Source organism: Ailuropoda melanoleuca, chromosome 8 (assembly GCF_002007445.2).
Source record: "Ailuropoda melanoleuca isolate Jingjing chromosome 8, ASM200744v2, whole genome shotgun sequence".
Classification (NCBI taxonomy): domain Eukaryota; kingdom Metazoa; phylum Chordata; class Mammalia; order Carnivora; family Ursidae; genus Ailuropoda; species Ailuropoda melanoleuca.
Window position 1 is genome coordinate 2,672,136 of NC_048225.1, and position 24,669 is coordinate 2,696,804.

The 24,669-nt window shown below is 42.1% G+C and overlaps 1 protein-coding gene across 7 annotated transcripts; it reads right to left on the reverse strand.

Annotated features, from left to right (window-relative positions):
• Positions 1-2,797: 2,797 nt before the first annotated feature.
• LOC100465168 (caspase-12-like) lies at positions 2,798-20,892 on the reverse strand. 7 transcript variants are annotated; one of them, XM_034665665.1, is made up of 13 exons: positions 20,639-20,891; positions 20,135-20,228; positions 19,443-19,691; positions 18,075-18,137; positions 15,661-15,723; positions 13,457-13,519; positions 9,851-9,942; positions 9,254-9,427; positions 7,954-8,188; positions 7,216-7,362; positions 4,026-4,135; positions 3,519-3,638; positions 2,798-2,966 (listed from the first exon to the last, which is right to left on the reverse strand). In XM_034665665.1, exons 3-12 carry the CDS (start codon positions 19,636-19,638, stop codon positions 3,540-3,542), a joined length of 1,242 nt encoding a protein of 413 aa, XP_034521556.1. In that variant the 5' UTR covers positions 19,639-19,691; positions 20,135-20,228; positions 20,639-20,891; the 3' UTR covers positions 2,798-2,966; positions 3,519-3,539. The 7 variants fall into 7 exon arrangements, with proteins under 7 accessions (XP_034521556.1, XP_034521557.1, XP_034521554.1 ...); XM_034665666.1 differs by having other exon boundaries at positions 20,132-20,228; XM_034665663.1 differs by having other exon boundaries at positions 20,135-20,231.
• Between the last annotated feature and the right edge of the window lie 3,777 nt (positions 20,893-24,669).

A 24,669-nucleotide genomic window follows, 5' to 3' on the forward strand; every position in this document is an offset into this window, starting at 1 on the left:
AGAGAAATCATATGATAATTGTCTTTCTCTGCTTGACTTATTTCACTTAGCATTATCTCCTCCAGTGCCGTCCATGTTGCAGCAAATGTTGAGAATTCGTTCTTTCTGATAGCTGAGTAATATTCCATTGTATATATGGACCACAGCTTCTTAATCCAGTCATCTGTTGAAGGGCATCTCGGCTCCTTCCATGATTTGGCTATAGCGGACATTGCTGCTATGAACATTGGGGTGCATATGGCCCTTCTCTTCACTACGTCTGTACCTTTGGGGTAAANGGTCATAGGGTAGTTCAATTTTTAACTTTTTAAGGGACCTCCACACTGTTTTCCAGAGTGGCTGTACCAACTTGCATTCCCACCAACAATGTAGGAGGGATCCTCTTTCTCCACATCCTCTCCAGCAATTGTTGTTTCTTGCTTTGTCTATTTTTGTCATTCTAACTGGCGTAGGGTGGTATCTTAGTGTGGTTTTGATTTTAATTTCCCTGATGGCTAATGATTTTGAACATTTTTTCATGTGTCTGTTAGCCATTTGTATGTCTTCATTGGAAAAGTGTCTGTTCATATCTTCTGCCCATTTTATGATTTGTTTATTTGTTTCTTGCGTATTGAGTTTGAGAAGTTCTTTATAGATCTTGGATACCAGTCTTTTATCTGTAGTATCATTTGCAAATATATTCTCCCATTCCGTGGGCTGCCTCTTCTTTTGACTCTGTCATTTTAGTTCTGAGAGTGTATTCCAATAATATTAACAAAGAGAAACTTAAAGATATATTTATGAGGAAATTTTTATTGTAAAACTGCATAAGATAATAACAAATTTGAAAATTCCCTGACTTAGTAAAATGCATTCTGATCCCTCTGTTAAGTAGAATATTAGGCAGCTATCAAATATGGAAGCCATCTCTGGCAGAGCTCGTCGAAGAGCCCCAGTATCCGTTTTTCCCCTGTTCCTGATAGAAACTCCATGTTTTCAGCTAGGCCTTTGGCCATGTGAAACAAACACTTTGCTTCTCCATTTGTATGCCACCCTGAGTTACTCTGTGACTTGGTGGTGGTTCTGGGCTTCCAGGAAGAGAAGGCTCCCTGAGAGGGAGGGGCCCGTGTCTTCTGTGTCTTCCTCTTTCTTGCTGGCTGGAGGGCTGCACTCCCCGTGCCAGTAACAGCTAAAGCTCCAACAGCGTCTCTGACCAAGATATGATCTCTGAGATACAAGGTGCTCAGTGACGAGGACAGAAGAAACAGCCTGAGGACACTTCGGGGACTCCCCGGCCCCCCCAGTCAGCCCTGAATGGCTTTCCCCTGCCCTCCCAGGCTCAGGCTGTTTGCTGTACTCATTGGAATCCTCGGCACTTATTTTGAAAAAAGAAAAGTGTAAGGCCTTAGAGTATCTTACACAGTTATGTTTCTAAATGCATCTGTGAGTTTGTATATGTGGGGAGAGAGAGACAGCTGGATGGAGGAAAGAGAACATAAATCATTTCACGGAATACATGATTTTTCACTTCCCTCTTTATAACTTTCAATTCTAAAGGGAAGTTTTTACATAATCGTATTGTTCTCAAGATTAAGACAAAGCTTTTTTTTTTTTTAGTGCTTATATAAATTGGCCTTCATTTGCAGTTTGAATGTTAAAATAATGAATATACAGATGCAGATGTATATTGGTAATTTTTTTTTAAAAATATCAACATTCAGATCATTTGAAAAAATTACTACTTAGGAATAAATTCATAGTATCCTTTATATATGTTTTTAGGTGAACTTGTATGTGAACTCAGAGATGAAAGATTTTTTTTTTATTATTATATTATGTCAGTCACCATACAGTACATCCCTGGTTTCCGATGTAAAGTTCGATGATTCATTAGTTGCGTATAACACCCAGTGCACCATGCAATACGTGCCCTCCTTACTACCCATCACCAGTCTATCCCATTCCCCCACCCCCCTCACCTCTGAGGCCCTCAGTTTGTTTCTCATAGTCCATAGTCTCTCATGCTTCATTCCCCCTTCTGATTACCCCCCTTTCTTCCCCTACCAATCTTCCTAGTTCTTATGTTCCATAGATGAGAGAAATCATATGATAATTGTCTTTCTCTGCTTGACTTATTTCGCTTAGCATTATCTCCTCCAGTGCCGTCCATGTTGCAGCAAATGTTGAGAACTCATTCTTTCTGATAGCTGAGTAATATTCCATTGTATATATGGACCACAACTTCTTAATCCAGTCATCTGTTGAAGGGCATCTCGGCTCCTTCCACAATTTAGCTATTGTGGACAATGCTGCTATGAACATTGGGGTGCATATGGCCCTTCTCTTCACTACGTCTGTATCTTTGGGGTAAATACCCAGTTGCAATGGCTGGGTCATAGGGTAGCTCAATTTTTAACTTTTTAAGGGACCTCCACACTGTTTTCCAGAGTGGCTGTGAAAGATTTTTCACATTCTAGGGTTCACAAAAAATATGGCTTGTAGTTCATTACAGAATATTATTAAAAATATCCTATGGCCAAGTTACACATAAATCAATATAAATGAGAACCCAGTCTATAAATATAAATGTGGGAGTTCCCAGTCAAATATTAGTAACATTATCTCAAGTGGAGAATAAATGAATGACCCTCTATGACAAAGATTTCATCCCAAGAGTATAATCATTGCTTACTATCAGGACACCTATTAATGTAATCATAAAATTTATGCATTAACTATTATTTTATGTTTTTCTGTACTTAAACTTTGTTTTGCAGTGAAAATGATTAACTTCTACGATAAGATGAGAAAACAAACATTATTTTAAAAAAATTTATTAAGCACTAACTAAACAACACCATGACCATGGTTTGAGCATGGCATTGGTTGAGGGTGGGCAGGTGGGAAGTTTGGTATAAAAATATTCACGATCAAACAGTAACCTTTTAAAATAGTAGATTCACAGAGAACGTAATGGCTTGATTTTCCTGGAAAAAAATAGAAGAAAACATAATCAAGGTGTTGTTGGAGGTAAGATATAAATAGAACTAATCTCTACTATTAGGTGTGCCTTCACGGAATGGCTATGGGCCCATCATCCCCAAAGGGGAGGATCTGCACGGAGGCCTCACTGTCTCAGCACGGACCCAGAAGCCATCAGTTGGTCCTGTGGTCCAGGTGGGCTTCATCACAGAGAAGGAATGAGACTCAGCCCAACTAACTTCTTGGGGAGGAAGCCACACGCCAGCTGTCTAAGCAAGGCCAGTTTTGTGCATGCATCAGAACTGAATATTTTCCACTCACTAGGTAGGTCCTACCTAGAAACATGAAGACAGGGATTTTCTAGCTCGCTACCATCAGATGTACAATTTCTTACAATTTCAAATGAAAGCAGAGTGTTACCAAGGGCCATTAAGAAAATGCAGAGGACACTCTGACTAGTGGGCAGCTGCTCCCTGGCCTTGCTCTCTGGTCTATCTAGGTTATATGTACAGACTCTGAGCAGGGAGCACCCAAGTCCATTGCTTGGAGACATTTACCTGAGATGCTTCATATGGATTTTAGTTCCCAGGAAAGAGGTAGAAATATCGTGTCATGGATAATCTCTCGACCGTGGGCATCTGGATCATTATATTCGGCTTCTCAAATGCATTTTGAACCTAAGGTGGTGAAGAAAATCTTTAGAGACTTCCTAAGAGGGAAATCTGGACTTCCCGCTTAGGAATGAGAAAATTTATGGAGTGAATGAAGGTTGTGGCCAGATAGTATACACAGAAGAAATTTTTAGCTTTTCCTTGGCTATAGTGCATACATAACAAAACAGAATCATCAAAAGCATTTTCTGAATAAGCAAGGCTATCAGAGTCGGAGAAACTCACACTGGTTCCAAGCAGTACTGCAAAAAAACCTCCTCTTTAAGCAAACCTGCGGCACAGGAAGGCAAGTCATGACGGCTTCAGAGCTTCCAGGATTCCCCCCAAAAAATGTTTGAAAATGGTTGCACAGTTTTCCAGGGCATAACAGTGAAAAGACAAGAAGACCCCTACCTTTCGGAAAATCTCCTCCAAATGGTGACAACAAGAATACTCTCCTAAGTAGTGGATAAGGTGGGAAATGAAGACCGAGCCCTCTGTGTTCAATCTCCAAGAAACATTATCTGTAAATAAAAGGCATTAAAATATTGGGAGATGTGGCCTTCATTTAAGTATGGAAGACTGTTAGAGCCATAGCTTTGGAGGAGAGACAGACAAATCTGGATAAAGCTAGGACGTCAGGTTTCCACAGCAGGTACAGAGAAAGCCATCCAGGCCCTGAGTCATAAACGCCCTGCACGTTCCTCGGCAGAGCCCAAGTTATCCCCCTACCGCTGCTGGTAGTGCAAGAAAACAGAATTCCTTTTAGCACTTAACTACATGATCACAAAAAAAAAAAAAAAAAAAAAAAAAGGAGGAAGAAGACGGAGGAGGAGGGAGAGGGGAACGAAGAGGAGGAGGAAGGAGAAAGGAGAAAAAGAAGAGGAAGAATCTAGATCTTGCCGTTCCTTGAGTCTGGACCTCCTTTTCATCTGCACTGTTTGCTACTGTTAATGTTTTACCCGTAATTTTTTATCTCGAACATTGTTCAAGTGACTGCTTCTTGTTAACTGTGGCAATATGATCCAATCTGTCCCATTATCAAAAAGCCAGTAGACTCCCGTTTGTCCTTTTACCTGCAGCTGCCTTCCTGTTTCTTCTTCCTTTCGTAGTTACGTTTCTGAGGCTTGTCTTACTCACCATGTTCACGGCCTCCTAGCGTGCTCACTCCGGACTGTTGTCTCCCTCCCACGCCAGTTCACGCGGGGCTCTCCCACGGCCAGCCATGACCGCCAAGGCATTAAACCTCACAGGTCACCTTTACCTGATCCCTCATTCAAATCAGAAACTGGCCGTAACTCCTGCATCTCGATTCTTTCTGGGTAACTGGCAACGCATACTCTCCCGACTCTGCTTTCTTATCCTCCAGCCGTACTTTCTGAGTGCACTCTGCGGGCTGGGACTTCCGTCTGTCCAGTTCCTCAAGCCTCCGCTATGGGATGTCTTCTCAGTGTTCTGTGTTCCTGGATCACTTTGTCCATTGTTAGAACATTAATGATCATTCTTAGGCAAGCATCTCCCCAAATCCTGATGCTGATCTCTTTTCTGAAACATATGGTTTTGTAACTCTCTCCCTTTCCTCCTCAAGTATGCTGAAGGCATCTCACACTTTCTTGCAGGATGACCATTTTAATGAAGGCACCACAATCGTCCCTGGTAATCTTGAGTCACCTGTGTCACCCCTTCTTATTCACCTGCCATATCCACTAAACACCAGGTCATACAAATTTTACATACTAATTATTTCTGGATTCAACAGCTATGTCTTCCCAAGACTGGCATTGTCACCTGTGGCCCATGATACTGCAGTCACATTTTAACCCGCCTCCCTGTATCGCCTCTTGCTATACATAACCCCTTCCCCACAGAATCCCTGCAGTGCTCATCTAAAACTGTCTTACCATTTTTTGGCGAACGTTTCACCAAAATTTCCTATTGCTATTAGTAATAAATCATGTCAACATAAAACATCAAATCCTTCCCTAACATATGAGGCTTCAGATTATATGGCCCCTGCCTCCCCCTCCGACCTCCTTTTGGTCCTGGCCCCTGGCTCAGTGCTGCAGACACACTGGGCCTGTTTTCCAAGCTCCTCTTTTTCCTAAGTCCTCTGTGTACCCTGTCCTTCTCTTACCACTGACACAGTTAACTCCTTCACTTTTCAACACATTTTCCCTGAAAGCACTTAGCACAGTTGATGATCGTTATTTATTTGTGTGTGGTCGTGCATGTATTTTCTGCTCAGCTCGTCTCTGTGCCTCTGCTCTGACTACACCCCAAAAGGCTCAGCCTGTGTGTCTGTTTCAGCTGTGCACCCTGCACCCAGCACCAGCTCTGTCTCAGCTCATTGTTACAGGAACACAAAGGAAAGCAGGAATTACACATATTGGACTCCATGCCCTTCACTTATTTAAACAGTCTCTTAGAGTGTACATCAGGCCGTATGTGCCTTTTTAACTTCCTTTAGTAGCTAAAAGTAGAGAGCTCTGTTTTTGAATAAAACTCCCTTCAAACTCCAACATGTGAGACAAAGTAGAGCTGTTCCAGGTATGGGATGGGTGTTCCCTGCGCAGCCTGTTTCCTGTTTCCCCAGACTAGACTCAGAGCATCTTCATGGGCCATCAGAATCACAGGCCCTCCTCTGGATCTACGAATCAGAACTCTACATCTAATGACATTCTGTGCACATCGAAGTTTGTCATCACTACACCAGAGCACTTACAACTTAGAACTGTGACTTCTGTGGGGCGCCTGGGTGGCTCCGTCCGTGAAGCGTCTGCCTTCAGCTCAGGTCAGGATCCCAGGGTCCTGGGATCGAGCCACATGTCAGGCTCCTTGCTCCGTGGGGAGCCTGCTTCTCCTTCTGCCTGTTCTGCCTGCCACTTACCCTGCTTGTGCTCTTTCTCTCTCTCTGACAAATAAATAAAATCTTTTAAAAAAATTAAAATAAATTAAATTAAAAAAAAAAAGAATTGTGACTTGTGTCAGCTAGATTCTGGAAATTGCCCCAGTTCTATACATCATTCATAAAACAATATCATAGATGACTGTTAAATAGATTTCCTGCAGGTTTGACTGTGATCAACTCGGCATATCTTCTGTTTCTATCTACTATGTCTTTCATGCCAAAGAAGGATTTTCATTTGTTGGCTATATTAGACTGAAGTCAGGCGTTTGAATGTTAACTAATTTTTAAAGACTAGATTCAAATAACCAGCCAAGAGGTTCTAGAATGTGTGGAGCAAGTATTACAGGGTTACTGATTGTCTTGCGTAACTGCTGGTAGATGCTCAGGTGGACCAACTTTGGGACTAAGATGCACGTCCATGTGACTGCTACAGCGGGCAAGCAAGCGAGCAAACAGACAGAAACGACGGTTACACTATTTGAAGTTTGGACCCTCACAAAAGTCCAGTTTACTTTGAAAGTTTCCTCCAAAATCAAGACTTACAGCTTTCTAGTTATAAAAATGATCTCAATATTTTAAACCTCTTCTCTACAAAACCTATCATTAGAGAGAAAATGTCCATTTGTTAGTGGTCAGGTAGGATCATAGCCAAGCCTGTGACAGGAGGTTGAGAGACTGCTCTCTGAAGTCACTTACGTGGAGTTGAAGATTTGAAAGCAATGAAGTCCTTCTCCACGTGGGTCTTTTCTATGGCATCACTGGAGACGTAGCGCTGCAAGGGCTGGTAATACGTCCACGCTAACGCTTCTCCCATATCGGTCACCCAGATGGCCCCGTCACCTCCTGGGAGAGAGACCCTTGTCTTATGAAAGGAGTTACATGCACAGACACACACACAGAATCTCTTTTACCACTATGCCCATACTTCAGTGCATTCCGATACGGAATTTATTAAAAATGTAAGTCCGTTTCTACTAGAAAAACCACCTCACTGACTGCGAACCCTACAGAGCCCACTTACATTTTAGAATGACCTAGTCCCAAAGGATCGGGACATTCTTATTCTAGCGTGCTTCACAATTCTTAAAAAATGATACAGACTTAATTTCTTTTTTTTTAAGATTATTCATTTATTTATTTGAGAGAGAGAGCAACCGAGTATGTGAGCACACGAAAGAACACCAGAGGGAGAGGGAGAAGCTGACTCCCCGCTGAGCAGGGAGCCCGGCATGGGACTCGATCCCAGGAACTGAAGGCAGGCGCTTCAGCGACTGAGCCACCCAGGTGCCCCCAGACTTAATTTCGTTCTGGACCAGACCTGAGTGCAGTTCTAAAATGTTGTTTCTGTCACTCCTTCCTGGGAACATGAAGGCTAGCTGCTGGGCGAATTGAAAAAGGTGCATGGCCCCTCCCTGGTCCCTGAGCCCGACTCACTGCCACGGCAGGCCTGCGTGATGATGACCTTGGGCTTGTCCTTGAGACTCCGGCAGCTACGGTTGTTGAAAATCTGGAAGATGGTGTCATCAGGGAGAATGTCTGGCTCTTCGTCTCTGTGCTTTGTGCCACAGATTCCATCCAGGGTGCCGTGGGACATGAACACCAGGAACGTGCTGTCGGAGAACTGGTGCTCTTGGCGGGCAGCGAAGTCCTTCAGCTCCTCTTTCATTTCCTGAAAGAGTCTCCGGAGTTACTACCTACCAACTCTCCATATACAGTTTGCACTCAAACCATAGACAGAGCAGGCATTAAGGAATCAGACCGTGTGCACAGAATGGAATTGTAAGAGAAATTTCGTTCTGACGTAAAACCAGGAAATCAGACATATAGAATGTAAAGGTTAGCAGGGGCTTTTTGTTTTTTGGTTTTTATGTTTTTTTTTTAATTAATTTATTTATTTGAGAGAGAGAGAGAGAGAGAGCTGGGGGCAGGGCAGAGGGAGAGAGAATCTCAAGCACACTCCATGCTGAGAATGGAGCCCAACACAGGGTTGGGTCTCAGGATGCTGAAATCATGACCTGAGCCGAAACCCAGAGTGGGGTGCTCAAACCGTGGTGCCACCCAGGCACCCTGAGCAGGTTTTTCATACAGCCTGTAGCCCAGTGGTTTTCAGTAGAACCTGAAGCTGGGGGAGGTGCTGGGAGGTGGAGGATAAGGAGGGGCATGGGAGGTGTGGCAGGTCCCCCACCGGAAGGCTTTGCTTTCATCTGTATTCCATGTTGGGGTTCCCCTAAGTTTTTATTAAAAAAGGGTGAGACAGAGACTAAGGGACTGTTTCCTATTAACATTAGAGACACTTAACAAATTCTTTCTGAGGTTTAAAATGGTTTGTCGAAACCATGGTGGCTGTCCCAATATTTTTTGGCCGAGCCAGGATCACAACTTTGTGTGTGTGTGCTCACAATCTTTTTTTTTTTTTTGACTGCATACTTGGCTTTACATTTAGACACATAATATTGAAATTATATAAAGGCCTCAGAGTTGTGTCTCACACAGACTGTCAAATCATCGGTGCCTCCCAAACTGAGAATATTAGAAAGATCCAACATTTTTAGTGAAATACTACTCTATAAATCTTTGCTCTAAAAATGTGCATTGGAAGAGGCTGAAACCCAGGGATGCCTATTCTGGAGAAAGAGAATTCCTGTAACATGCACTGTTTCTTCCAGCTGTGAAGGAAGAAGTCCAGGATGGAAAGGGAAGGAAGGAAGCTTATCCCACTATCCTGGGCTATTACCAGAGCTGTGAGATTTTCCTTAATAACCACCAAATATCCAAGGTTCTCAAGCAGGCCTTGCATCCCCAAAATGTCATTTTCAGAGCCTTCTCGATCAGAAAGATAGTCAAAAACTTTGTTGCAAATGATGAGGGCCAGGCGTGTTCGGCCCTCCTTCTCCATCACTGGATATATCTGCAAATAACAGACACAGGGTGAGTTACATGCGGCCTCCCCACTTTTGCCTCTGAAGTCCACCCAAAACAGGCCCTTAGGATTACAGAACAGGTGGCTGGAGGACTTGGGGATGGAAATTGGTCCCCATGAAGAAAGACACAGGACTCCATACTGAAAGCATGTACGGTAGCTGAGCATGGGCTCTGGGGACCTGGCTTTGGTTCGATGGTGGGGAAGAGTTTCAAGTATGTTGGAGGACCGGCTGAAACAGGCAGGAAATCTGATGGAAGGACCACTTAATTAGATGGCATGATTAAATAATATCCTGCACCTTTTGGGCTGATCCAAAGGCATCTGTATCAAGAACTCAAATTCCCAGTGAGTGCCCAGGATGCGGTTTGAGTGGACAGTCATATGTGTTCCTGGTCCAGAGCGTGTTACCTCCTGTGCTCTTATAGTCTTCGGTTCCTGAGAATGCTTACAGGGACAAAGCTTCAGCACGTCCGTTTGGGAAGCCTGGAGTTCCTGAATAACTACAAGTGAAAAAAATAACTCTTTAGGGAGTAGCACCCCCCACCTTGCAATCACGAAGCTCTTTTCACTGGGCTCTCCTTCTTTGGAAACGCTTACTGCCATCCCTTCAAAAAGCTTAATATAGCAGGAAAACCATTTTGTATAAAAAATGACAAAAACAAAAACCTTGAGTACTCCCTCTTTCTTTTTGCTTCTTGCTGATCCCACCACCGGTTTCTGTTTGTCAGTGGCCATGCCATGGGCTAATGTTTCATACCCAGCACATTAGACTCACAGAAGCACAGTACCCAAGATTTGGAAGGAGGCCTCATGCTTATCTGGCCTGGTCAAGTCATTATTCAGATATCTGAACTCTACTCACAATATCCCTACTGTGTTATTACCACTAGTGAAATGTCTCCACTAACGGGGAACTTGCGTGTTCTAAAGCACTCTGAACGGTTCTGAGGATCACAAAGGGTGAACCTTGTAAGCAATGGTATGTGTTTGCTGCATTGGGACCATCTAGAAAAATGTCTATTTCCTTTCCCGCTGAAAGCTCATGAATATTTTTGTGGCTTCAGTATATCTTACCTTGTGCTTCGATTATTTTATGTAAATCTCCCCAGAAAAACAATAATTATATTTTATCTTAATTCTGTTTACTGTATGTGTGTTTATTAATTGTATCTCAGGGAAGGTGTGTTTAATTTTTGTATTTCCACCATCTAGAATGATTGTCTGGCGCAGATTAAAAGTTTATAACTGCTTGTTAATGAATTGTTACCTTCAAATACTTGAAAAGAGCCACCAAGTATCTATCCTGTGCCTCCTGCCTTTTGTTTTCCCAAAGGGAAACAAGCCTTCTGTTCCTTTCAGTATTTTTGTGTAAGAATGATTTCATCTTTTGAACCAACCAATCTGTTAATTTGCCTGCATCTCCCCCCATCTATCGTCCTTCCCCTCCCAAAAAAAGGAAGAAATATGCTTCCTCCTGTCTAAGTGACTCTCCTTGTGCCCTGAATTCCACTTCCTCTCACCCGCAAGAACTTGACTCAGGACATTATTCAGACCTGTCCCATCTGTGTCTCCCTCTTCCCCCTCCTGTGTTCTAACCCTGGCATATCACATGCCTTCACATCCCTCTCTCTCACAGATTCCTCCCCTTCCCACCCTTCTCCTCCAGCTGTTGGCCTGTGCCTGGGCTCCACGTCTCAACACAACTCTTTAAAGATGGTGTCCCTCTGCACTGTTACTATTTTTTCAACTCACATTTTGTTCTTGTATGTAATAGACACTGGCTGTCACTGTCCCCCTCAAATCCTTGGGATCAAGGTTCCCACTGACCATTTGTTGCTTTTCAGCATTTAACGTGGCAGAACACATCTTCTTCTGTGAAGAGTGTTCTCCAGGCTTCTGTGATGCTGTGTGTTGTGGCCATTCTTCCTCAAGCTGCTGGCGCTCGCTTTCCGGCCACACATCTAAAAGTTGGGCTGTTCTACACTGGACCCTCTGTCATCCTCTCTGAGCATCTCTGCCCAGGCAGTGTCTGCAGGCACACCATCTTACCAACCGGCTACATGCTCCGGAATCCTCAGAGCTATTCCCAGGCCTGGTTCTTCTGTGAACAACTTGGTTTAATCCACTGGTGTATTCAGTGTCTACCCTGGGATGTACTACACACATCAAAGTGACATGTACAGGGAAGGACTCCTAATATTTGTCCATGCCTCTCTGTTTCTCTTGAGTTTTCCTTCAACTACAAGTTTTCTTCTATCTCAGTTAATCGTACCTTCACTTAGTTGCCAAAGAAAACCGATATTCATCCTGATTTCTCTTCTTCCTACATTACCCCACGAATGTCCATCCATAGTCTTTGTTGACTCTACCTCCAGAAGAGGTGCGGATGTCACCACTTGTCATCCTCTCTGTCAGTACAACCCCGCAGTCTAAAAGCTTGTTATCTCTGAACTGAAGTATTTGATCACCTGTAGCCTTTCTGATGCTCTGCTGCTTTATCACTCCTCCATTTAAAAACTCCTAAAGGCTTTCTGTTGCAAATAAAATCCAATTCTTTCTCACTTTCAAAAAGGCCGAAAATAGTATGGTAGCTTCAGCCCGAGTCCATAACAGCTCCTCCTACCATGTCCCCCCAGTTTCATGCTCTCCCGTCAGATTGGCCTTGTGACATGACAAGTCCATTTCTTCTCAGCGCCCTTGGGCTTCCTTCCCTTCCATGGGATCCTTTTGCTATAGAGGGTGGCACAGGCCCCTCCCTCTCTACTCAAGTATGCAATGAAACATCACCTCAAGTGAGTTCTCATAATTGTCCACCCTGGCCCACGTGCCTCGCCTCTCTTCTCTTGTCCATTTCCGGAATTGTACTATATATTTTTTTTCGTGTTTGCTATCTATGTACCTTCACTACCCTGTCAACTTCATGAAAGAAGGCTCTTCATTTATCTTGTTTACTGCTATAAACAGTGATTAGAATAGTAGACGGTAGGTTTTCAGTTCCTGTGTGTGTGTGTGAGAGAGAAAGGATATAATGGCAACTAAAGATTGCAAAGTGTTTATGCCTTTGTAGGCTTGTCCAGAACTTCTGAAAATATGGTACTCAAAGCACAACACTCCTGTAGCCCCTTTCTAGACACTGTGATTCCTTAATGTGGTTCAGTAGCGGATCTGTTTCTTTAGTGATCACACAGTGTATGCGACTTGTCCTGTTGTGTAATTTCTAACATGCATTTCTTAATCACATCCTTGTTCTGTTTATGCAGTTGATACTTGCTTATCTGTTTGATGATTTATGAAACTTTTAAAGATCTTATTAATCTCATTGAAAACTATGAGTCTCAGAAAGGTTGGATTATTTACACCAGAGAACATGGTTAGTCGGTGGCCATGTTGGGCTCAGTGTAGAGATTGCTTGGGTTTTATTCCAGTTCTCTTTCTGGTACAGCATACGGCCTCTCCAGCTGCCTTCACTCACAGAATGTCACCAAACGTCCGTGACACTGCCTGTCATAGGCAGAAGCCATGCATGTGGCCTCCAGCCTTCTCCCTGATTTCGTGATCTTCACTTTCACTTCCAGACTCTTAGAGGATGGAAGAGCAGGGACATAATTGCTGACCTTACTTTGACTCGGGTAGGTGCAGAAGGAAGAAATAACCCAGAATTTCTGAACCCATCTCTGGTCTCTCCACTGTAACTTAGGGCCCCTGTCACTTAGGGCCTTACCCTGAGTGAGGTATGAGGGTTTGCATGAGCCACTGGGTTTGGTGGCATCTGCTAGGGGGAGAGCCAGTGCCTGGGATGACTCCGCATTTTCTTCTTCTCCACTTCCTTCTGATTATTTCAGAGTCCGAAGTGGAATGAACAAAAAGTTAAGGATCAATGCTCTCTGCTGAACATTATTTCTAGAGATGGAAATTAACTAAAAACACAGTTTCCTAGGTCTTGACTGCAGTGCCTTCTGACAGCCCAGTGGTCTGAGAGTTTTCATTTGTGATGTGAGATTTGAAGGTGCTTACCTGTCAGAGAAGAAGAAGACTTGCTGCTCTCAGATTCATCATCCTCATTTTCAGCATGAGATTCTGAAAGATTAGAAACAGAAGACTTGTTACCAGAAGTAGGTTTCTAGAACCTACACACTTGAAACTCTTGCCCTTGCACTCAGAAGAAAATGACGATATTCCACGTGGGGTTATCCTATGAAGCATGGAAATTTGGATCATTTTCTAAGCTCCGGGTTTGTCCTAGGGGACTGTGTCTTTCTACCAAGTGAAGGAGGAGACAGAGTTTCCAGGAAACAATGAAGAGCTCATTATTTTCTTGTTTATATAATACAAGGAATAATCAAATTTTTAATCAAGGTTTTTCTGCAATAGCATTTTTCATGCTGAGGAAAGAATTTACACACCTCTGTAAAAGTTCCATGGTCTTTCAGCAACAATAAAATGATCCCAGAATAATGTTCCACGTATTAGGAATACACTCATGTATATATTGTGCTCTAGAGTAGGGGTTAGGAAACTTTGGCCTGAAGGCCAAGGTCAGTTCAACACCAGTTTTTGTCAATAAAGCTTTATTGGAACACATCCACAGTCATTTTGTACTTATTATCTATTGCTAATTTTATGCCACAGCATCAGATTTTAGCCACTGTGACAGAGAAAGTTTGGTCGAAAAAACTTAAAATATTAACTCTCTTGACCCTTCAGAGAAAGAGAGTGCCAACCCATGCTTCAGAGAGAAANGCAAATAAAATCCAATTCTTTCTCACTTTCAAAAAGGCCGAAAATAGTATGGTAGCTTCAGCCCGAGTCCATAACAGCTCCTCCTACCATGTCCCCCCAGTTTCATGCTCTCCCGTCAGATTGGCCTTGTGACATGACAAGTCCATTTCTTCTCAGCGCCCTTGGGCTTCCTTCCCTTCCATGGGATCCTTTTGCTATAGAGGGTGGCACAGGCCCCTCCCTCTCTACTCAAGTATGCAATGAAACATCACCTCAAGTGAGTTCTCATAATTGTCCACCCTGGCCCACGTGCCTCGCCTCTCTTCTCTTGTCCATTTCCGGAATTGTACTATATATTTTTTTTCGTGTTTGCTATCTATGTACCTTCACTACCCTGTCAACTTCATGAAAGAAGGCTCTTCATTTATCTTGTTTACTGCTATAAACAGTGATTAGAATAGTAGACGGTAGGTTTTCAGTTCCTGTGTGTGTGTGTGAGAGAGAAAGGATATAATGGCAACTAAAGATTGCAAAGTGTTTATGCCTTTGTAGGCTTGTCCAGAACTTCTGAAAATATGGTACTCAAAGCACAACACTCCTGTAGCCCCTTTCTAGACACTGTGATTCCTTAATGTGGTTCAGTAGCGGATCTGTTTCTTTAGTGATCACACAGTGTATGCGACTTGTCCTGTTGTGTAATTTCTAACATGCATTTCTTAATCACATCCTTGTTCTGTTTATGCAGTTGATACTTGCTTATCTGTTTGATGATTTATGAAACTTTTAAAGATCTTATTAATCTCATTGAAAACTATGAGTCTCAGAAAGGTTGGATTATTTACACCAGAGAACATGGTTAGTCGGTGGCCATGTTGGGCTCAGTGTAGAGATTGCTTGGGTTTTATTCCAGTTCTCTTTCTGGTACAGCATACGGCCTCTCCAGCTGCCTTCACTCACAGAATGTCACCAAACGTCCGTGACACTGCCTGTCATAGGCAGAAGCCATGCATGTGGCCTCCAGCCTTCTCCCTGATTTCGTGATCTTCACTTTCACTTCCAGACTCTTAGAGGATGGAAGAGCAGGGACATAATTGCTGACCTTACTTTGACTCGGGTAGGTGCAGAAGGAAGAAATAACCCAGAATTTCTGAACCCATCTCTGGTCTCTCCACTGTAACTTAGGGCCCCTGTCACTTAGGGCCTTACCCTGAGTGAGGTATGAGGGTTTGCATGAGCCACTGGGTTTGGTGGCATCTGCTAGGGGGAGAGCCAGTGCCTGGGATGACTCCGCATTTTCTTCTTCTCCACTTCCTTCTGATTATTTCAGAGTCCGAAGTGGAATGAACAAAAAGTTAAGGATCAATGCTCTCTGCTGAACATTATTTCTAGAGATGGAAATTAACTAAAAACACAGTTTCCTAGGTCTTGACTGCAGTGCCTTCTGACAGCCCAGTGGTCTGAGAGTTTTCATTTGTGATGTGAGATTTGAAGGTGCTTACCTGTCAGAGAAGAAGAAGACTTGCTGCTCTCAGATTCATCATCCTCATTTTCAGCATGAGATTCTGAAAGATTAGAAACAGAAGACTTGTTACCAGAAGTAGGTTTCTAGAACCTACACACTTGAAACTCTTGCCCTTGCACTCAGAAGAAAATGACGATATTCCACGTGGGGTTATCCTATGAAGCATGGAAATTTGGATCATTTTCTAAGCTCCGGGTTTGTCCTAGGGGACTGTGTCTTTCTACCAAGTGAAGGAGGAGACAGAGTTTCCAGGAAACAATGAAGAGCTCATTATTTTCTTGTTTATATAATACAAGGAATAATCAAATTTTTAATCAAGGTTTTTCTGCAATAGCATTTTTCATGCTGAGGAAAGAATTTACACACCTCTGTAAAAGTTCCATGGTCTTTCAGCAACAATAAAATGATCCCAGAATGATGTTCCACGTATTAGGAATACACTCATGTATATATTGTGCTCTAGAGTAGGGGTTAGGAAACTTTGGCCTGAAGGCCAAGGTCAGTTCAACACCAGTTTTTGTCAATAAAGCTTTATTGGAACACATCCACAGTCATTTTGTACTTATTATCTATTGCTAATTTTATGCCACAGCATCAGATTTTAGCCACTGTGACAGAGAAAGTTTGGTCGAAAAAACTTAAAATATTAACTCTCTTGACCCTTCAGAGAAAGAGAGTGCCAACCCATGCTTCAGAGAGAAAGATACTCTTATGTTTCCCAAATCCCCTAGGTAGTCCTTTAAAAAAGACAGTCTAGGTTCTCAGAGATTTATCTCTTGGGCCACGCCACAGCTAAGCAGAAGACAGTGGATTGTTTTTTTTCTGTTTTGTTTTGTTTTGTTTTCTGTTGAACATTTTGCATGTGGGAATAACTCTGGAGTCCACAGTGTGTGGCCAGAGTAGCACAGATTAGCTAACGACTGTCCCTGAGTTTACTAGCGCTCCAGCACCATTTATGCATTTCACAAGTGTTTACTGAGCACCTTTTATGCATCAGGTGCCATTTCCTTGAGTTGGGGCTCTCTTCATGAACAAAGCAGACAAAGCTCCCTGCTTCGTGGAGTTTACGTTTTAGCAGGGGAGATATGATACAGTGAATAAGAAATGCTAAGGGATCATTGAAGGTGACAGTTGCTGAAGGAAAAAGATTTGTAGGAGTGTAAAGTGATGTTGGATGCTGCCACATGGACTGGGGGCTTTNCGTGCCTCGCCTCTCTTCTCTTGTCCATTTCCAGAATTGTACTATATATTTTTTTCGTGTTTGCTATCTATGTACCTTCACTACCCTGTCAACTTCATGAAAGAAGGCTCTTCATTTATCTTGTTTACTGCTATAAACAGTGATTAGAATAGTAGACGGTAGGTTTTCAGTTCCTGTGTGTGTGTGTGAGAGAGAAAGGATATAATGGCAACTAAAGATTGCAAAGTGTTTATGCCTTTGTAGGCTTGTCCAGAACTTCTGAAAATATGGTACTCAAAGCACAACACTCCTGTAGCCCCTTTCTAGACACTGTGATTCCTTAATGTGGTTCAGTAGCGGATCTGTTTCTTTAGTGATCACACAGTGTATGCGACTTGTCCTGTTGTGTAATTTCTAACATGCATTTCTTAATCACATCCTTGTTCTGTTTATGCAGTTGATACTTGCTTATCTGTTTGATGATTTATGAAACTTTTAAAGATCTTATTAATCTCATTGAAAACTATGAGTCTCAGAAAGGTTGGATTATTTACACCAGAGAACATGGTTAGTCGGTGGCCATGTTGGGCTCAGTGTAGAGATTGCTTGGGTTTTATTCCAGTTCTCTTTCTGGTACAGCATACGGCCTCTCCAGCTGCCTTCACTCACAGAATGTCACCAAACGTCCGTGACACTGCCTGTCATAGGCAGAAGCCATGCATGTGGCCTCCAGCCTTCTCCCTGATTTCGTGATCTTCACTTTCACTTCCAGACTCTTAGAGGATGGAAGAGCAGGGACATAATTGCTGACCTTACTTTGACTCGGGTAGGTGCAGAAGGAAGAAATAACCCAGAATTTCTGAACCCATCTCTGGTCTCTCCACTGTAACTTAGGGCCCCTGTCACTTAGGGCCTTACCCTGAGTGAGGTATGAGGGTTTGCATGAGCCACTGGGTTTGGTGGCATCTGCTAGGGGGAGAGCCAGTGCCTGGGATGACTCCGCATTTTCTTCTTCTCCACTTCCTTCTGATTATTTCAGAGTCCGAAGTGGAATGAACAAAAAGTTAAGGATCAATGCTCTCTGCTGAACATTATTTCTAGAGATGGAAATTAACTAAAAACACAGTTTCCTAGGTCTTGACTGCAGTGCCTTCTGACAGCCCAGTGGTCTGAGAGTTTTCATTTGTGATGTGAGATTTGAAGGTGCTTACCTGTCAGAGAAGAAGAAGACTTGCTGCTCTCAGATTCATCATCCTCATTTTCAGCATGAGATTCTGAAAGATTAGAAACAGAAGACTTGTTACCAGAAGTAGGTTTCTAGAACCTACACACTTGAAACTCTTGCCCTTGCACTCAGAAGAAAATGACGATATTCCACGTGGGGTTATCCTATGAAGCATGGAAATTTGGATCATTTTCTAAGCTCCGGGTTTGTCCTAGGGGACTGTGTCTTTCTACCAAGTGAAGGAGGAGACAGAGTTTCCAGGAAACAATGAAGAGCTCATTATTTTCTTGTTTATATAATACAAGGAATAATCAAATTTTTAATCAAGGTTTTTCTGCAATAGCATTTTTCATGCTGAGGAAAGAATTTACACACCTCTGTAAAAGTTCCATGGTCTTTCAGCAACAATAAAATGATCCCAGAATGATGTTCCACGTATTAGGAATACACTCATGTATATATTGTGCTCTAGAGTAGGGGTTAGGAAACTTTGGCCTGAAGGCCAAGGTCAGTTCAACACCAGTTTTTGTCAATAAAGCTTTATTGGAACACATCCACAGTCATTTTGTACTTATTATCTATTGCTAATTTTATGCCACAGCATCAGATTTTAGCCACTGTGACAGAGAAAGTTTGGTCGAAAAAACTTAAAATATTAACTCTCTTGACCCTTCAGAGAAAGAGAGTGCCAACCCATGCTTCAGAGAGAAAGATACTCTTATGTTTCCCAAATCCCCTAGGTAGTCCTTTAAAAAAGACAGTCTAGGTTCTCAGAGATTTATCTCTTGGGCCACGCCACAGCTAAGCAGAAGACAGTGGATTGTTTTTTTTCTGTTTTGTTTTGTTTTGTTTTCTGTTGAACATTTTGCATGTGGGAATAACTCTGGAGTCCACAGTGTGTGGCCAGAGTAGCACAGATTAGCTAACGACTGTCCCTGAGTTTACTAGCGCTCCAGCACCATTTATGCATTTCACAAGTGTTTACTGAGCACCTTTTATGCATCAGGTGCCATTTCCTTGAGTTGGGGCTCTCTTCATGAACAAAGCAGACAAAGCTCCCTGCTTCGTGGAGTTTACGTTTTAGCAGGGGAGATATGATACAGTGAATAAGAAATGCTAAGGGATCATTGAAGGTGACAGTTGCTGAAGGAAAAAGATTTGTAGGAGTGTAAAGTGATGTTGGATGCTGCCACATGGACTGGGGGCTTTTGCTGTCTTATGTAAGTTCATCAAGCAAAGAAAGTACTAGAGATGTGGATAGATTGTTCTCCACTCACAAAAAGAAATAAGACAGAGATTGCATAAGAGAGCAGATAAAGCATAAGTTAGTAGTCCTTTGGCCCAAGATACTCACTTAAACTCAGCAGGCTCCTGGAATTGACGAAATGGTCCGTAAGTATTTTGCCTACCACTTGAGTTTTCTCAGTGAGATCGTCAACCAGGTTTTCAGTCTTATTCACGATGACATTCACTTTTTTCCCTATTGTTTGTAGCTCTTTCTTATCTAACACCTTCTTTTCCCTCAAGTCCTCCAAGAAGCTACCAAACATGGTGCTGGCAATCACCTTTATGTCGTTGACTGGGTCTTGTGGTGATCTCTTCTCTGTGAGAACAATAGGGTTTTAGGTATTGAGAGGATGTTAGATCTCTGATTCTAGGCCCATGGTTCTCAAATTTAACAGGGAGAGTATCTGCTAGCTGGGTGAGCAGAGCTCCCTGCACCCCATTCCCGAAACCTATTCGATAGGTCAGGCTTGTGTGCATGAATCTTTACTTCTCCCAGCATCTTAGGTGATATCAAAGCTACTGTTCTGAGGACCACAGGCAAAGTAGCACCAATCTTCCACAATCCTATGCTTTTTTACTGGTGGAGAAAATGAGCCTCAGGGAAGGAAAACAACTTCACTAAGTAGCTTAGTGATGGCTGCGGAATTTCAGCTTGCTATCACCCGTGCTAGCTTCGCTTCCTGTCACTTTTATCAATACCTCTTTTAAAAACACACTATAGTTAATATGGGTAGAAGTAAAGCGTAAAAGTATTACCACCTATGGAAGAGGGCTTGTTTGTTTCCCTGGCCCGGCCTGGCAGGGTGGGTCTGTATTCTGAGACTGAGAGCTCACATTGTGGCTGACTTGCTCACTGCTGGAAACAAAAGGTCATACAGAGAGCAGAAATATGGAGGAAATGAGATACCCCCTCTTCAACTGGATGGCCCCTCACCCTGATGGGAACACTTAGGTGGTTAAAACACTAAGTCAGTATAAGTTCAAAGAAAAGACTAAAATCACAGGAAAGTTCTGAGAATGTAGGTCCAGATTTTTTATACTTTTTCCCCCCAAAAAGCTGTAACTTCTCAGCTAAAATACTTTGTCTTCTACGACACTTACTTAGTGTGCCCCAAGCTCCCATCCTCTACATTCCCAGAGTAAAACAGTCCTGTCTCATGAGAGCCCCCTTCCAGGCTCCGTCTCCTGTCCTACACTCCTTCCTCCTGAGCTGTAACTCCCCCAAAACACAGACATAAACGGCAGAAAAACGGAGACACTCACCAGCCATTGCTGCTCTGGCTCTCTGGGCAGGAAAGGTAGTGAAAATGAAAGCAGCCTTCTCCCTTTCCTCTCAGTGGACTGGCGTGCTGGTGTTGCCTAAATGGGAAACTACAGGTTTTCTAATTCTCTTGTCAGAGCAGAGATAAAATTTGACTCTTTTTCTGATATGTATCTTATTTCCTTTGGAAAACAGGAATCAAACCTGTCTTTCCTCCTTAGTCTCACACACAGTCTGTGTTCTGTTTTGCAGTCAAATTGACCCTCATCGTCCCTGTGCCACCCCTTAGTCACTAAATGGCAGAGAGGCCTCACCACAGACACCCATTCAGCCCCTGAAGTGAGGTGTGAGTTTTCAAGGCTTATGGGGAGCAGGAAACTGACTGGAAACAGACAAACAGTGCTATTTCTGTCACTGTTTTTAAAAACCCAGGTAAGTGGGGCCTGGGTGGCACAGCGGTAAGCGTCTGCCTTCAGCTCAGGGTGTGATCCCAGCGTTGTGGGATCGAGCCCCACATCAGGCTCCTCTGCTATGAGCCTGCTTCTTCTTCTCCCACTCCCCCTGCTGTCTCTATCTCTGTCAAATAAATAAATAAAATCTTTAAAAAAAAAAAAAACCCAGGTAAGTGATGTCTTTTCTTCTTTCCTTCCTGATCTGTGTACTTGTCAGTCCTGGGAAAATGTGTATATTTCAATTTATTGACTCTTTGACTTGAGATTAGTTTTTTAAACAGTAGATGTTTGCTATCAAAATTAAATAATGAAATTTTTATGAAATGGAGTAAGATCATCTGCCTTCTTCAGTCTCACACGACAAAATAACCACAATTATATGCTTAGCTTACATCAGTGAGAATTTTTGTCCTATGCTTTTAAAAAGCACTCAGTATAGTGCTGATGTTATTGATGACCCCCATCAGGAGTCTCTTTGTATCCTTTTGTCTGAGTATAAACTCAACTCTGACTTGGTTTTGCCTGTGATGCAGTAAATGGACCCTGTGCAGCTCTTTGCCAGCTCGGCAGACCTGTGGTCCATTTCTCCCTCTTGGACGTCTGAAGGTCCACATGAACAAGCCTGGCTAGATTGCTAGAGGATCAGAGACATCACATGGAGATGCCTACCCTGTGTACAGATGATCTCAGAGACATGGGTAACCCCAGAACCAAGAAGAACCACAGGGGTGACTGATCACCTTGTGAACAATAGTAATGGCTCATTGTTTTAAGTGACTGTGTTTTGGGGCAGTTTCTCACCGATACAGAAACACTGCCCTACTCCACATGCTGCCTAATATTTAATGATATAATGATTTTCAATTCTTTTCTTGATTAATTTTTAAATATTAAATAATATATTTGAAAAAATTCTGAAATACACAAATAAAGAAATAATCCTGACAGTAGTAAAGGAAAAAAAAAATCCTTAGAAAACAAATAAGGTTAACAACAGATCTGCCCAGGGAAACTTGGCAGGCTAGAAGAAAGTGGCATGATATATTCAATGTGCTGAATGGGAAAACATGCAGCCAAGAATTCTTTATCCAGCAAGGCTGTCATTCCGAGTAGTAGGAGAGATAAAGAGTTTCCCAGACAAACAAAAGCTAAAGGAGTTCAAAACCACTTACACAGCCCTGCAAGAAATATTAAAAGGGACTCATTGAGTGAGAAAGACTGAAAGCAACAAAGATTAGAAAGAATCAGCGAAAATCTCCAGAAACACAGAATTTATAGGTAATACAATGGTACTAAATTCATATCTATCAGTAATCATTCTGAATGGGGATACCTGGGTGGTTCAAGTAGGCTAAGTGTCTGACTCTTGGTTTTGGCTCAGGTCATGATCACAGGGTCATGGGATCAAGCCCTTTGTTGGGCTATGTGCTCAGCACAGATTTTGCCTGAGATTCTTCCTCTCCCCCTCTCTCCCTCAAATAAATAATTAAATCTTTTTTTTCTTTTTAAGATTTTATTTATTTATTCAACAGAGATAGAGACAGCCAGCAAGAGAGGGAACACAAGCAGGGGGAGTGGGAGAGGAAGAAGCAGGCTCACAGCAGAGGAGCCTGATGCGGGGCTCGATCCCATAACACCGGGATCACACCCTGAGCCGAAGGCAGACGCTTAACCACTGTGCCACCCAGGCGCCCCTAAATAATTAAATCTTAAAAAAAAAATCACTCTGAATGTAAATGGACTAAATGCTCTAATCAAAAGACACTGGGTATCCCAATGTATTAAAAAAAAAAAAAACAAGACCCATCTATATGCTGCCTATAAGAGACTCATTTTAGACCTAAAGTCACCTGCAGATTGAAAGTGAGGGGGATGGAGAACCATCTATCACAGGAATGGATGTCAAAAGAAAGCTAAAGTAGCCATATGTATAACAGACCAACTAGATTTTAAACCAAAGACTGTAATAAAAGATGAAGAAAGGCATTATATCATCATTAAGGGGTCTATCCAACAAGAAAATCTGACAGTTGTAAATATTTATGCTCCAAACATGGGAGCACCCAAATATATAAATAAATAATAGCAAACATAAAGGAACTAATTGATAATAATACAATAATAGTAGGGGACTTTAACACCCCCACTTACAGCGTTAGACAGATAATCTAAGCAGAAAATCAACAAGGAAATGACACGCTGGACCATTTATTTCTTGTAAATGACTACAACAATGAATGACACACTGGACCATGTGGACTTAACCAATATATACAGAACATTTCTTCCTAAAGCAGCAGAATAACCATTCTTTTCAAGTGCACATGGAACATTCTCCAGAATAGATTACATACTATATCACAGATTAGGCCTCAACAGGTACAAAGAGATTGAGATCATACCATGTGTACTTTCAGAACACAATGCTAAGAAACTTGAAGTCAACCACAAGAAAAAATTTGGAAAGATCTCAAATGCACGGACGTTAAAGAACATATTACTAAAGAATGAATGGGTTAACCAATTTAAAGAAGAAATTTTAAAAACACATGGAAGCAAATGAAAATGAAAAGAGTCCAAAACCTTTGGGATGCAGGAAAGACAGTTATAAAAGGGAAGGGTATAGCAATACAGGCCTTCTTCAAGAAACAAGAAAAGTCTCAAATGCCTTATACCTAAAAGATCTGGGAAAAGAACAGAAAATAAAGCCTACCAGCAGCAGAAGAAGGGGAAAAATTAAAATCAAAGCAGAAATAAATGATACAGAAACAACAACGACAAAAAACATAGAACAGATCACAGAAACTAAGAGCTCATCCTTTGAAAAAATTAACAAAATTGATAAACCCCTAGCCAGACTTATCCAAAAAAAAAAAAAAAAGAAGAAGAAAGAAAGAAAGAAAGGACCCAAATAAATAAAATCACAAATGAAAGAGGAGAGATCACAACCAATACCACAGGAATATGAACAATTATAACAATATTATGAAAATTTATATGCGAAGAATTTGGGCAATCTGGGAGAAATGGATACATTCCTAGAAACTGAATCAGGAAGAAATAGAAATTTTGAGCATACACATAAGCAGAAAAGAAATTGAATCAGTAATCAAAAGTTCCTCCCAAAAAACAAAAGTCCAGGGCCAGATGGCTTCTTAGGGGAATTCTACCAGACATTTAAAGAAAAATTAATACCTGTTCTTTTGAAACTGTTCCAAAGCATAGAAATGGAAGGAAAACTTCCAAGTTCATTCTACAAGGCCAGAATTACCTTGATTCCAAAATCAAAGACCCCACTAAAAAGGATAATTACAGACCAAAATCCCTGCTGAAAATGGACGCAAAAATTCTCAACAAGTTACTAGCAAATCGAATCCAACATAACATTAAAAGCATTATTCACCACCATCAAGTGGGATTTATTTCTAGGCTGCAGGGGTGATTCAATATTCACAAATCAATCAATGTGATGCACCATATTAATGAAAGAAAGGATAAGAACCATATGATCTTATCAATAGATGCAGAAAATGCATTTGACAAAGGACAGCATCCATTCTTGATAAAAACCCTCAACAAAG

Bases quoted from the DNA above. Each gene is read 5' to 3' on its own strand.
- LOC100465168 (XM_034665662.1), bottom strand. The intron at 9,428-9,850 runs GTAACACGCTCT...TGTTATTTGCAG, and splicing joins AGACTATAAGAGCACAGGAG to ATATATCCAGTGATGGAGAA. The intron at 7,363-7,953 runs GTGAGTCGGGCT...TCTCTCTCCCAG, and splicing joins CACGCAGGCCTGCCGTGGCA to GAGGTGACGGGGCCATCTGG.